This window comes from Seriola lalandi, unplaced genomic scaffold (assembly GCF_002814215.2).
Source record: "Seriola lalandi dorsalis isolate HSWRI2012SDOR001 ecotype SW California unplaced genomic scaffold, Sedor1 jcf7180002054920, whole genome shotgun sequence".
Taxonomy (NCBI): Eukaryota; Metazoa; Chordata; class Actinopteri; order Carangiformes; family Carangidae; genus Seriola; species Seriola lalandi.
The window spans coordinates 478,706-492,209 of NW_019525472.1; the positions used below are offsets into that span (position 1 = coordinate 478,706).

General features: G+C 41.0%; 1 protein-coding gene across 6 annotated transcripts in view; it reads left to right on the top strand.

The window, feature by feature from the left end:
• The window catches only part of rnf157 (ring finger protein 157), a 25,287-nt gene extending 13,487 nt beyond the window's left edge, over positions 1–11,800 (top strand). Inside the window, exons 15-20 of one of the 6 annotated variants that reach the window (XM_023431348.2) lie at positions 1,394–1,611; positions 1,716–1,778; positions 1,874–1,922; positions 5,665–5,775; positions 7,415–7,449; positions 9,680–9,767. In XM_023431348.2, the coding sequence (XP_023287116.1) occupies positions 1,394–1,611; positions 1,716–1,778; positions 1,874–1,922; positions 5,665–5,775; positions 7,415–7,449 (476 nt within the window). In that variant the 3' untranslated portion in view covers positions 9,680–9,767. Of the gene's footprint in view, positions 1–1,393; positions 1,612–1,715; positions 1,779–1,873; positions 1,923–3,200; positions 3,681–5,664; positions 5,776–7,414; positions 7,450–9,679 lie in introns of those variants that run through there. The other 5 variants (XR_015436163.1, XM_087169909.1, XM_023431350.2 and 2 more) reach the window with 5 other exon arrangements.
• The last annotated feature ends 1,704 nt before the right edge of the window (positions 11,801–13,504 follow it).

The following is a 13,504-nucleotide window of genomic DNA, read 5'->3' on the forward strand; positions in this document are numbered from 1 at the left end:
CTTGTCAACTCGCTGCTGTTTTCCATTCCCTTGTACAAATATGATGCACAGCTCCCATCTCCATTTTCTGAATGTCAAAAAGGCAAAACTGTAACAGACAGATGAAGCCACCAAAGGTACTTACTCCATGTCTGAATTTACTTACTTATCTTAGTATGCAGCTATTCTTGTCCTTCCTTTCGCTGTGTGTAATACATTTTCCCTGCATGGGGTTAAAAGCTTTGTCTTATTTTACTTTAAATCGAGACTGCAGCTCACATGCCGTTTGTTTCTCCTTGTTTAACTTTCTTCATTAAATTAATGTCAGATTAAACAGTAATGTTCAGTACCTCTTAAATTTAGCAAGACAGCAAAATGGAAAGAACTGCAGACGCTGCTTGGAGCATTTTAACATAAATAAATCATACGCTCGTCCCACCTCAGCATTTTATGTTGGTGCCACTGGATCAGACTTTATGGGAAAACTGTCGGATGGCTCCTCGGCACAAAACAGGAAGAGAGGACTGTTATTTCAGCTTGAATGAAAGGCTAAATGAAAATAACTTCAAACATGTTTATCATCTTCTACAAAGGCAGTCCTTGTGTAGCCAGGCTTCCACCTTGTGCTGCTGACAGATGTCTGGGATAAATCTAGTCTAACAGTTTGGCACAATGGGAGCTTTAGAAATCACCCGTGAGTTTGAAAATAAAAACCTAATTGAAGATAATTTTCAGTATTTTTCTTATTCGCTTTATTTTCAATGGTTAGATCAGAAGACCGATGGAGCTGAAGTCAGCAGCCGGTTAGCTTAGCTTAGCATAAAGACTGAAAGCAGGGGGAAATGACTAGCCTGACCCTGTTTAAAGCTCAAAAAACAAACCTAACAGCGCCTCTAAACTCGCACATTAATCTTGTTTTTTTTTAAAAAGTACATATTCATGTGAGCTATTTTTTGACAAACAACAGTTTATACATCCTTTTGTTTAGCGTCTCTGATTGTTGTTTGGTTTGCTAGATACAGCTGGTGAGCATTAGATTTGGCTTGGCAATCTGACTGTAGTGACAAGGCTCCAGGAAGTCGACGTGACTACCCTGGTTGGCAGCTTTGTGAATTTGGACAGAGCCGGGCTAGCTGTTTCCCTCTGCTGCCAGTCTTTATGCTAAGCTAGGCTACTCAACCTCCATACACAGACATGAAAGTGGTGTCAATCTTTTTCATCTAATCTCAGAAAGAAAGGGAATGAGCGTATTTCCACCAGTGTTGAACTATTTCTTTAACATGACAATGATACGTGTCCGCAGTTGGTAGTTCTGTGAGGGTAGGCATCACCTTTTCTCACCTGTCAACCAAAGAAAATAAATCCTCCGACCCCCTGAGCCCGACCGTGATGTGTGTCTCCGTCTGTCTGCCAGACCCAGTGAGCAGCAGCCTGGCCCAGTCAGTGATGTCCATGGCCTCGTCCCACTCGCAGCACTCCCACATCAGCACTGACACCATGTCCTCCATGTCAGGGTCCTACCTGGCCGGGGCCGAAGGCGAGCCCGGGGGGGAGGAAGGGGGAGACGACGTGGAGGGCGAGGAGAACCAGGACGCCCCCATGGAGAGCCGAGGACCGTCGCAGCAGGACGGGGTGAGGATGGAGGGAGGAGGAATTTGCAGCGTCATCTAGCAATTTAACAGAAATGTGTCGTCTCATCATCTGAGTGTTTCCGCTCTTTTTTTTTTTTCTTTCAGGAATTTTCCAGGGAGCCAAAGGAACAAAACTACTCAGTGGCTGTAGAGGAGCAGGACTCGGAGGTGACTGTGGTACACGGATGTTTGCTGAACACAGTGTGATTAATGCTCATTTTATGTGTTTGATTTATTTTTATGAAACACTTTTTATCTTCCAGGGAAACGATGTGACAGAAGAGGACTGCTCCTCCCCGTCTAATGGGAAAGGTAACTATGGTGACCATCCCTCACCTTTCACCCCCGACCTCTCACCTCCCTTTGTATTTGATGCACTCTCTGGGCCATGTGAAAAAGACATACACCTTTTCATACAAACTATATATGATGGACTGAGTGGTCGATCTAATATATCGCTGCCGTCACTAAATCTTTTTGAATCATGGCCGAGTAATGGCAACCCTTTCAAAGTAAAGGGCTCCCATGTCAGACATTGTCCTCTAGATGGGGCAGTCCCTTTCAAAATGCACGTAAACCACCACAACATGCAGTGTCTGAACTGAGGTGAATGGCTTCTCATACAGTATGTGTGCACTAGAACCTTTTTCTACTTTGCAGTGAACACTGAGCTCTTCAAAAAATATTAAAATGACCAAAAGTCATTTCAGACCAAAATGTATTCACTAGGGATGCTCTGATCAGGCTGTTTGAAGTCATACAGTTCCCATTATAATGATCATATCATCAATATGTGTTCAGTCCACTGCTGATCACTGGTTGTTCCACTATAGTCTGGGTTTTGTGGTCATTAAGCTGGACTGGATGTGGCAAGACCTGGCAACTTCACATCTGACTCTAACACTATGATCATTTATAATCCGTTGCATCCAAAAATAATCTCTCACAAGCTCACAGAGCCTGTAAGACACCAGCAGCCCAAAGATACTGCCCCAACAGTCAATAGTCCTAACTCACGTTAATTACCTGGACCGGATCCTCCAAAGGTCTGTATTTCCAGACCAAGACCTTTACTGACCGTAACAGCTAGCTCAGTGTAAACCCCAGTGACTCCTGATTCTAGGCTTATCAGTAGCTAACATTAGCAAGCCAGCTAATAAGTCACAGCACATAAATAAGGCAGCTTTGCAGTGAGTGAGGCAGCATGCCCCCCTCTGATCCCCAACTCTGAACTGATATCAGTCCTGCATCCTGAGGAGGATCCGGCTCCTGAAGGGTTACACAGCTAATGGATCAGGCAGTGAAAACTCTTGTTTGAGTGACATTTATTTATTTGCTCATGCAGTAAACAAGTCCTTCATTAGAAATTCCGATCGATCAGAGCATCCTTCCAGGAAACAAGCACGTACCGGCTTCCTGTGTTGTTCAGATGAGGTTCTGCAGCACACCAGGCTACTGACCTGCATTTGCATGATCTGCGCCTGTGTATATGAATGGTCGTGTGGACTGTATGTGTGTTTGTGTATTTAATGTATTTTTTATGAAGTGTGTCATTTATGCGTTTTTTTTTGTTTTTTTTTGCACACAAAGCACTGCAGTCCGCCTCTGTTGCTTTACCTGCTGCATCATGATGCTTCGTCGTGCTCCATCTGCACTGCTGCTGAATGTTTATGTGCCTGTGTGTGTGTGTGTGTGTTTGTTTGTTTGTGTGTATGTGTGAGAGAGAGAGAGAGCGAGAGAGAGAGAGCGAGAGCGAGATGGAGGGTAAAAGAAAGTGATGTAGTGTATGGAGAGTGTGAGTCTATGATCAGTAGGCTTGAAGCAGACACAACTCTGTGTGTGTGTGTGTGTGTGTGTGCGCATGAGTGTGTGTGCATGAGTGTGTGTGCGTGTGTGTGTGTGTGTGTGTGTGTGCGTGTGCGTGTGTGTGTGAGAGAGTTCTGACACCTCGGGCCAGACTGAAACAATCTATGAGAACCTGTGAGTTACTGAAGGACCTTTCAGTTCTTTAGGAGACGAGCGGACCTGTGCTGCCTGACAGACTGTGAATATGCACACGCACTACAGGATGTATGTTTGCACGCACATGTGTGTGCATCTGCACCGGCGTTGCCAGACAGCTTCTATATGTGCCCTGTCTGTGTCTCTGTGCTGAGCTGCCAATCATTCAGTCATCTCTGCCAGTTCCTCCTCATTAGTTCCACACTCTCACACTCTCACACACAAACACACACACACGCACACACACACACACACAGGCTTGCTGCAGGCATGAGGCACGTGCACATATTAAACATGTCAGTATTTATTAAGTGGCCATGCTGGAGAAGGCAGACAAATGCCAATCTATTGAGTTATTGAGTTATGTTATTATATTTCTTTCTTATTCAACTAGACTCCAAAATCTGATCATCATTCACCCCAGTGTGTCTTATTAATGTATCAGCAAACACTGTGTTGAGTGATGGCTGAGAAATTGAGAATAGGACAACAGAGTGGCAGCTTTAAAACAAAAATGGCAGCTAATTTAAAACGATCCAAGTCAGGCGGTTTTGTGTAATTGACTTAAATTCATTAAAAAAAAAATCTGTGTTGTATCCATTTAGGCACTAAATGTGAGTAGTTTAAATCTACAGAAAGTGAACATGGTGGGCAAATGGAAAAATAACTGCAGTTAATTAATATGTGGTGTAGTGTGGGTTTGAAAAGATTTACAGTGAACAATATGGATAAAATGCTCTATCACAGTTAATGTAATTTTATATCAAGATATCAAGATACTGTATGACACAGCTTTTCTGGGAAATCAATTGAGAAGCAGTTCTTTGTGGATGAAATAACGTCTGTCTTTTGCTAATCCTAGGAATGAAATACCTGACAAACCGAGGTAATTATAAGTCACACTGATATATAATTTTATCTTTATATTATTTCTATATATTGATCAGATAAAATCAAATATTGCCATAAAGCAGTTCTGCTCATTGATTTGCAACATTGCCCACAATAACTTCACACAGGTTACTGAAGTGACAGCTACCACCATATAAAACACATTTATATTGAATTATATTATTATATTAAATTCCCATGGTCTCATGTCGTTATATTGCCCGACCGTTTATGTTAATAATAAAGCTTTATATTTTCAAATTACAAAATGTATTCTATAATCTTTTGTTTAATAGATGAAGTAGATTATTGTGATATACAGCTGCAAAATACTGACAAAAATGTGACATGAATGAATTAATGCACTTGGCGAATAATTGCAGGCCTCACTCTCTTCTGGTTTTCTACCGTACCTTCGTACTGTGACTAGAGTGATGATGAAACACATATCAAATTGCATTTAAAATGTCTTAAAAAGTCTGTGTGATACCCGCAGAAACCCTGGCGTAGTCATTTTTCATAACAAATTTATTTACAGGAACAACTGTGGTTACTTTTTTTATACTGCAGTTTAACATACAATTTCCTTTTGGAAACAAACAGTAAAAATGAAATACATTTTTATCAACCAATAAAAAGTTAGCATTATAATTTAATTAGTTAAACTGCCAGTTTTTGGACAGAAAAATCTCGCCTGCTGTGCCCCGTGTATATTTTCCTCCCTGTGAACAAGCTGTCCATTTCGTACGTCTCATTCTGTCTAATTATATCCTGCAAAATGAGCCTCGCAAGCATCACAGCACCCTTGTTCGCTTATTGTTCCTTCATGAGTCAGTTTCTTGCAGCTTTACCTGCTCTCCACATTAACCCCCCGGTCTTGTGCGCTCTCCAGTTTGAGAATCACTCGATCATAACATTATATATTTTTTGTTAGAATTTATGAAGGCCAAAAAAAAAAACTTAATTTAGACTCACAGTGATCAACTGCAGAAATATTTTACCATTTACTATTTTACTCTTGCCGTTCCAGCATGGCCAACCTCACCCCTCCACCTCTGACACCTTCCCTAATCCCTCCCTCCCTCACTCCGCCTGTCCCCTCTCCTCCCCCTCCTCCCGCTGTGCCTGGCTGCTCTTGTTTGACCTTTGCCCTCGCTTGCAGGTGGGCGGAGCAGGTGTCCAGAGTTGGCCAATAACAATCAGGGCGTCGCCCTCTGTGACACGCCCTCTTTGGGGTTGGATAATGAGCAGGCTCCCGACAGCCGATTCGCCGGTGAGTGGCAACCTCTCGAACATGGACCGATGCGAGCTGAGAACTGGGGGTGAGGGGGAGGGGGTGAGGAGAGATACAGGAGTAAAGGAAAACAGAGGAGTGCATGATTCACGAGTCAGAAGAATTAAGGATTTCTGACACATTAGCTTTCTATGCTAACATGCAAATTTAGATTAAAGCTAGAGAGAAACAAGAGAAACAGATGAGTTTTTATATTGGGACAGATTTAGTAGCAGCTGGTGACCAGAGAGGACATTTAGTAATATCTTTGCCCAGCATGAAGATCTGGAGCCTTCCTTCTTCTCTTCATTCCTACCCTTTGGTGTTGTGGTGCTTCATTGCTTTGTCAGTACCGGTTAGCTATGCACTGTCTCCCTCCTCTCCCCGTTAGCTGAAGCCCTGGTGTGCGTTTGTGTGTGCGTGAGTGAGTGAGTGCATCTTATTGTGTGTCTGACGAGTGCTCTCCGCATGCTGTATTTTCTGTTTTCGTGGGTGAGTGTGTTAGTGTGAGAGACAGAAAGAGAAAGAGTCTGGCCCATTCCAGAGTCGAAGTTCATGTTCAGCGTCTGCCAGCTCCGAGCTGCTTTGCCAAACATCTGCTACTCATTCTTACACCCCGCCATCTTCCCTCCTGTCCTCCTCTAATCCTCCTCCTGCTTCTCAACACTTGGTGCGATACTGTGATGAGAGCTAAAGGTCTCAATTTTCTTCTTGATTTACAGTATTTCTAAATTCAGGTTATTTAACCCTCTGGAGTCCATCTTTGACATTTTTTATGCATTCATTTCTGTCATAATAAAACACCTTTTAAACTGCTCCTGGCCCACATGCACTGTATCCCTTTTTCAGCACAAACTTTGCTATGAGTCTGACAAATTACAAGCTGCTAAGAACACAAGATATATGAAATATAACACAAAATGTGAAAATATACAATATCTTTAGTTAGTCACTTGAATTATTATTATAGAACAGCTCAAGGTTGTAAAAACTATTGTTTTACTATGTATACGCACCGATTAAGCAGAAAAATGTAAGAAATAAAACTTAAATACAGTCACACATGGAGGGATTTTATCCCCTTTTCACTAAAATTATAAATCATATAAATCATGGAAAATATGAATAATTCTTTTGTTCAAAAATGTTGTGTGGTCTGCAGACTCTGTGCGATCGTGTCTGAAAGTCCCACAGCCGCACTTTGTACTGATTTCCTCAGCCTGTCTCTACATGATATAAAGTGGTGTCACTGTAAATAAAACAGTTTCCACAGACGGACACCAGAGGGTTAATTCAAACAGTATAAGCAACAAAGTTGAGTTGAAACTTCCTTCACATCCTTTAGCTCTGCGTCATTCACGAAGCTTCCAGTCTCCTCCACTCTAAAACCCTGATTTCCCATCATCCCCTTGAACCTGTTAATCACCCCCTCGGTGTTTGATGGTGAATGTTGTGACATGTTTTCTCTTTGTGTGTCGTAAAAGCGTTCTGTTATCTCTCTGTTTCTCTCCTCCTTTTTTCCCCCTGTCATTCTTCACATCTTCTGCTGTCTTTTCCTGGACATTATCCTTCTTCTTCTTCCTTGTTTCTTTCTCTCCTCTGCCTCTTTTCCTTCTTTCGCCTTCTTTCGGATGGACAGATGAGGAGTCGTGCCCAGTGCACATTGAGGACTAGGTATGGAGTTATGGTCAGATGGTAGATGAGACCGCAGGGTGACAAATTGTAGTTTACTTTGTCCTTTATGTTCATCCATCGATATACAATCACCCATCTTTTGTTAATTACTTATTTAGCTGCCAATCATAACTTTTATTTTCTAAAAGTACAGTTCTGTATAATTCACTAATCAAATTTCTTTTAAAAAATGTGATGCAGCATTTTTAAAGTTGTAGAAAAATAGAAAAGTGAAGTCTGCAGTGTTTATCTCTTCCCAATCTACCCTACATTACAATCTGTCATACTTTGAAGTTACACAACAGTTAAGGAGACGAGGGAGCTTTCACTGTGGATGCTATCCATTATTCACATTCTCCCTGTTTGAGACCTGAAACTATGAATAATTCATTTTAATCCAATTTAACTCATTTTTTTTCTGGCTGATATTTACCATCATTCATTGGGAGTCAGAACCACGCTGTCTGGCCACTGCTGAGGTTTACATTTGAGACTTTGAAGGTTTTTCTAATTAAAGAAGACTTCTATTTACTGACCAGGAGCTTCAGTGTCTGTGCACAAAATCAATCAAACTGCCCAAATGTGTGTGTAGTTTTGTACAGTGTAAATTATCTTGGTCAAAATTGCAACAATATGAAATATGATGTAATTATTAAATAAACAAGATTATAAATATACATTTCGTGGAGGTATCACGCAGTTTAAGAAAAAGTAAAGTATTCATGTTCTCTGCAACTTCATGCAAGATGTAAGATAAGATAATAAGATGTATATATTGATCAGATATTGAACAGATAGTGTTGCTGATCTTCAGTCTGCCAGTGCAAACCAGACTGTTATATGAGGTGTCGAAACTATTTTAATATTTTACAGGATGGGAATAGAGAGGGTTTTTGATATAAAAAAGCCTTTTGTGACACATACTTGACAAATACCAAGAAACAGCTGAACGCTTAACGCAAGAGATACGCTTTATTTCAGTGTGTCTTTCATGTGTGTCCAGGCTGGAACCAGTGGACGAAAATCAAAACGCAAAAATGAAATGTCCCATTGGGGCACAGCCAGGTCTAGGTTAGAGCAATTCCAGGGTCACACCGCATGTTTGGAGAGGGTCACAGTAGGTTTCCATCCAGTGGAAACACAGAAAACTCAACAAAAACTCATCGCAGAAAAACATTTTAAGCTTGTCTGGGGTGGAAAAGTTGGTGTATCAACAAAAGTGAACTGTGACAATGTGGAATGGAAACAGGCTGAGAGAAAAAATAATTACGTACATGAGTCACGCAACTTAAACGTCGACTGAAGAGATGAAAAACATCAGATCTGTGTGGAGCGATGGGAAGACTGAAACGTTTTTCAAATTAATACACAACATTTTCATATTTCCATCATGTTTTCAACATTGTTTTTCACTATTTGAGGTTTGTGCGTCGCTGTGTTGATATTTTCATCTTGCTGTGTCTTCTTCTTCTGCAATGGTTTGATGGCACTCAAGTGGTAAATTAGCACGACCAGCTGTTTATCTCGACAAAGCAACTCCTAATTTTTTCATAGTGGATGGAAACGTGCATTTGTTTGCATTTTCTTTTGCTGATTTCCTCAAGACCGTTTTAAAATCTGTGACACGTTTGCATGGAAACCAGCATTACGTCAGATTAAGTGATCACAGTGCGTTAGATTTGTGCTGTGGCTCGGCCACAGAAGACATTAAAACCCCCTCACCAGTCGGAGCCTGCGGTCTTTCAGGAAGCGAATATTGGAAGTTTGGCCCACCCATCAAGAAAAACTCGATTCTCCAGTCTGGTGCCATTAAACAATTTGAAGAAGCTGATGTGATTGAAAGAGCACCAGTCAAACTGATTTATTCGCTACGATACACCAACTTTTCCTCCTCAACCAAACATAAAACTTTGCAATATTTCAACTTTTTAGCATAAAATGAAAATGAGCATGAAAACAGGTCGATGGAAACCCGTTTACTGTCAAACTAGGCAAGAGGCCGCGAAGAAATTCAAACATGTTTGTGTTTTTATTGTGAGAATCCGTTGTCCTACACCATGACTAACCACATGTGACAGAAAACAATAGAAAATGATTGAGGCAGAACTCTGTTATCTTGTAGCTGTTCTTCAGTGTTTGGACAAGAAGCAGTTTCCTTTCTGCTATAACTTTTGCAACATAACCGTCAACTCTCTCTCTCTCTCTCCCTCTGTCGTCTTCTCTCATTCAGGTCTGATGTACCTCGGGGGCTACAGGCCTGTTTTGGAGCCCCTCCCCCACCACACCTCCACCAGCAATATCAACCTGGAGGAGCTGGGGGCAGACAACAGGGACAACCAGAGTCCCAAACATCCCCGCTGCGGACCACTCATTGTGTAACACGCTCACACAAACACATACACACTGACTTAACCTTACCCGTACAGAGTCAGCTCTTCTTACCCTGCCATAGTGCTGCATCACTGGATACTGTCCTCGCTGAACAGGGAAAACCCATCCACACCTTTCTGAACATCTCCTGGATCGATTGTTCTCGCTAGCGCTGAAACTCTTCTTGAGTGGAAAGAGGAGGGAAGAGGAACAATCACCTCTCCGTCGCCTGTATACTTTTATCTCACAGAAGTTTCCGTCATTTTTTTTTTTTTTTTTTTGTCTGTGACCTAACGTGTTGTGGGAGTGATTAGCCTACTGCTACATTATTATTTATTACCTGTAGGTCTAACCAATGAGAGCTGTGTATTGTGACACTATCTTTAGAAATATACATGCTGCTCCCTTCCTTTCCTATCCTCTCTTTTCCTTTCCTTCCCCCTCCTCTCCTCTCCTGCCCTCTCCTCTATTACCAGCCAAACAGTCAGGGGTTACTGTGATCGGCAATCGGATTTATTACTAATGTACTTCTTCTTCTCTGTTATAAACTGTACGTAGAATGAGTGGTCGGACACTATAAGAGTCAGCTCACACCGGACTACCTTACCTTACCTTAGCGAACTAAATTGTGCTGACTCCTCTCCTCGGATCAGGGAGCTCCCGTCTCGACTTCGCATGCAGCTTTCAAACTCCTGCTGATTTTTTTTTTTTCTTCTCATTCCCGCCATGATTTTCAAACGCGGCAACCTCTGCTGAATGTGAATCTAGAAACGCTCGGACTTGTGAGGTGGCGTATGAGCCAAGAAATGTCAGCCTAAATGAACAGAAATGGGAAAAAAGAAAAAAAAAAGACACGTCACACAGAATGTAAGATGTGAAAGAAGGAGAATGTACGTGACATCTACATCGTCACCTAAACTGGAATTAAACACAAACTTTGAACCCTAAACTGGTTCTTTAAACACAGTCCCACCCATGCCACCCTCTCCTTCTGCAGCTCCATGTTAGCATGTCAGTATTTTCATTGTTGCAACTGGAAATCAACAAGTACCACCAAGCAATAAAGATGCCGCAGGTGCATCTCCTCCTTCTCTCCTGCAGGAGGGCGCTCATTCACGGTCCAAACAATGACGAAACTGTCTTTGCACTGACCTGTTGTATTCAAATTCAGACATTTCAGTGTGTGTTTCAATGTTTTTTATTTGAATTTTGCCACTGTAAAGGGATGTACTGTGAGAAAAACAGCGTACGGTGAATTTGAAAACCTAAATGTGAGATTAAGGCCACACTGTCGTTTGCTGGCATTTTGTTCATCCTCATACTCCCCGTAATTATCACCCCGACGAGCCCTTTTTCTCCACATTTGTGAAGCTTTTAGTTGTTTCGGTTTTGTATAACTTTAATGTATCGCTCACCTGTTGTTGATGTTCTCTGTTTCTGTGTTTTTAATTTGTTGCAAAACACTGTGTTGTTTATTCGAATGTGGATGAAAATATGTGAAAAATTTGTAAACGTTTACACACACATGTGCTCACGTAACGAATAACTGAAAAGGGACGATATCAACATTTAATGCACTATTAGCTGTTTCCTAAACGACAAACGTTGCGGTGCATGAGGCGATAGTAGAGTAAGCATGTTAGTCTAGGTCGGCCTGCACCCTCCTGTAGAATACTTGATGATGGATCACTGCACACACATTAATCCGTACCATATCCTTCTGTAGTGTTGTATAATCAGTTGCTGGCTCCTTATTCCCTTGGCCGAACTGTTGAGGTCAAGACTACTGCACTACTATATCCAAGCTGCAAACAGTCATGTGATTACAGTCCGAATGTGTAGATGAAGCCGTTCTCTGGCACCAGTTGCAGTATGTTATCAAAGGAATGGGTCCCGAATCCGCAAGACCCCACTTTTATAGAACTATGAGTGAAAATGTCAAAGAAAATATCAAACGGACAATAAAGTTTTTGCAACTAAATGGTCACTGAGTGATTTGCTATTGATGTAAATGGGAAAGATTCATCAATCAGCGCGGGGTTATGTGTAGTTAGAAAAATCACATTGAAAAAGAAAAACTAAAATTAATAACATTAAAGTGAAGAAATGAATCCATAAAAACAACACAAAAAACAAAAGAGCATTTTCTTATTAAAAGGTATACTTTTATGTTTTTATTTACAGCCGCACTAATCCGTATATTTATGTTGACAATACATCAGTTGACTGAATTCAGTAGCTCCCTTCAGCTACATGGAGCATTTTAGCCTAGTTAAGCTCATTGTTTTGGTTTCACTGTCTTCTTCGACCCTCTCTGCTCTAAGAGAGACACGTGTTGTTTCTAGCTGTAAAAGCTTTGAAAAATCCACCGTACACTTTCTGCTCAAAACCAAACAGCAGACAGAGAAAGTTAGCATTTAGCTGGTGAACACAGTGGAGCATTTAGCTGCTTCTTAAGGGCCAGATATTTCCAGGAGTTGTTAAAAACCAAGCTAAAAGAGGAAAATATTGCCATACATTTGTCAGGTGACAGAAACATGAGTCCTAATGAATGCTACTTTTGTCTGCCAGTTGTGTAAATACACAATGCTAACACATTAGCCATATTAACTTTATAATGACAACATTTTAGTATTGTGTTTAGATTGTGTTGTGCTGCCTCCATGTGGCAAAAAATGAATGAATGCAGCTTTAAACGTGACTGGCCATCACACAAGAAAGTTCCCAGTAACCATATTTAAGATAATGTAATGTTTATTTTTTATATCTTACAGTGTGCCGTTTTTAATCCAAGTGATAAACTGATGTTAATCAGGCAATCAGTGGGTTTTTTTTATAGTTTATGTTCCTTTAAGAAGTGAGAAGTAGTTATAGAGTAGTATATAATATATTGAGTGTAATAGTCATAGTACAGACAATCCACTATTTATGGGTTGATTGTTGTGCTCAAATAATGACTTCATAGGTCAACTGATAGATTAAGCAACAACTTTCTGATAACCAATCAATTGTTTCAGTCACTAATCAAGGACAAATATTAAAGCTTTACTCAAACAGGGGCTATATTTGGGTTTGGACTGTTGTTCACACATAACATGGACATTTTTCACTATTTCTGACATTTTAAAGACCAAACAAGCAACTGATTGATCGGAAAAATAATCAAAACTCAGTAATGAAGTAATCAGTAATGAAAATAATCAGTAGTTGCAGCCCTACTCAGCCTATTTTTGTTTGTAAACTCCAGTGTTATTACAGCAAGTCCATTAAAATACAGCAACACTTGAATTAGAACTCCATCAGTGAAGTCACTTAACGCACAAAACTTTTTACATGGATAGTAAATCAGCTGTAACGCCCGGCGGGCTGCTGCGAGGCTGACAGGGGCTGATACTGAGAGCTGCTGTGATGAGAGTGAGTGGGCTTAAATGATGACTGTTCATAATACCATTACCACGTCAGTTCGGTGATCAAGTTCCTCTTTAATTGAATTTGTTGTGCGCTGCTCTGCATGTGTTACAGTAATAGTCTGTTGTGAAACCGAACTTGCTGTGCGCCCACCACGGTCTCATCACCACTGTCAAATAAGTTTCGTGCTCTCAGATGGATAAATCTTCTCCGCCTGCCTTTTCCCTTAGTTTTATTATTTGTTCCTCGTCCCTTAAAGCAATCACATTCAGTCTCA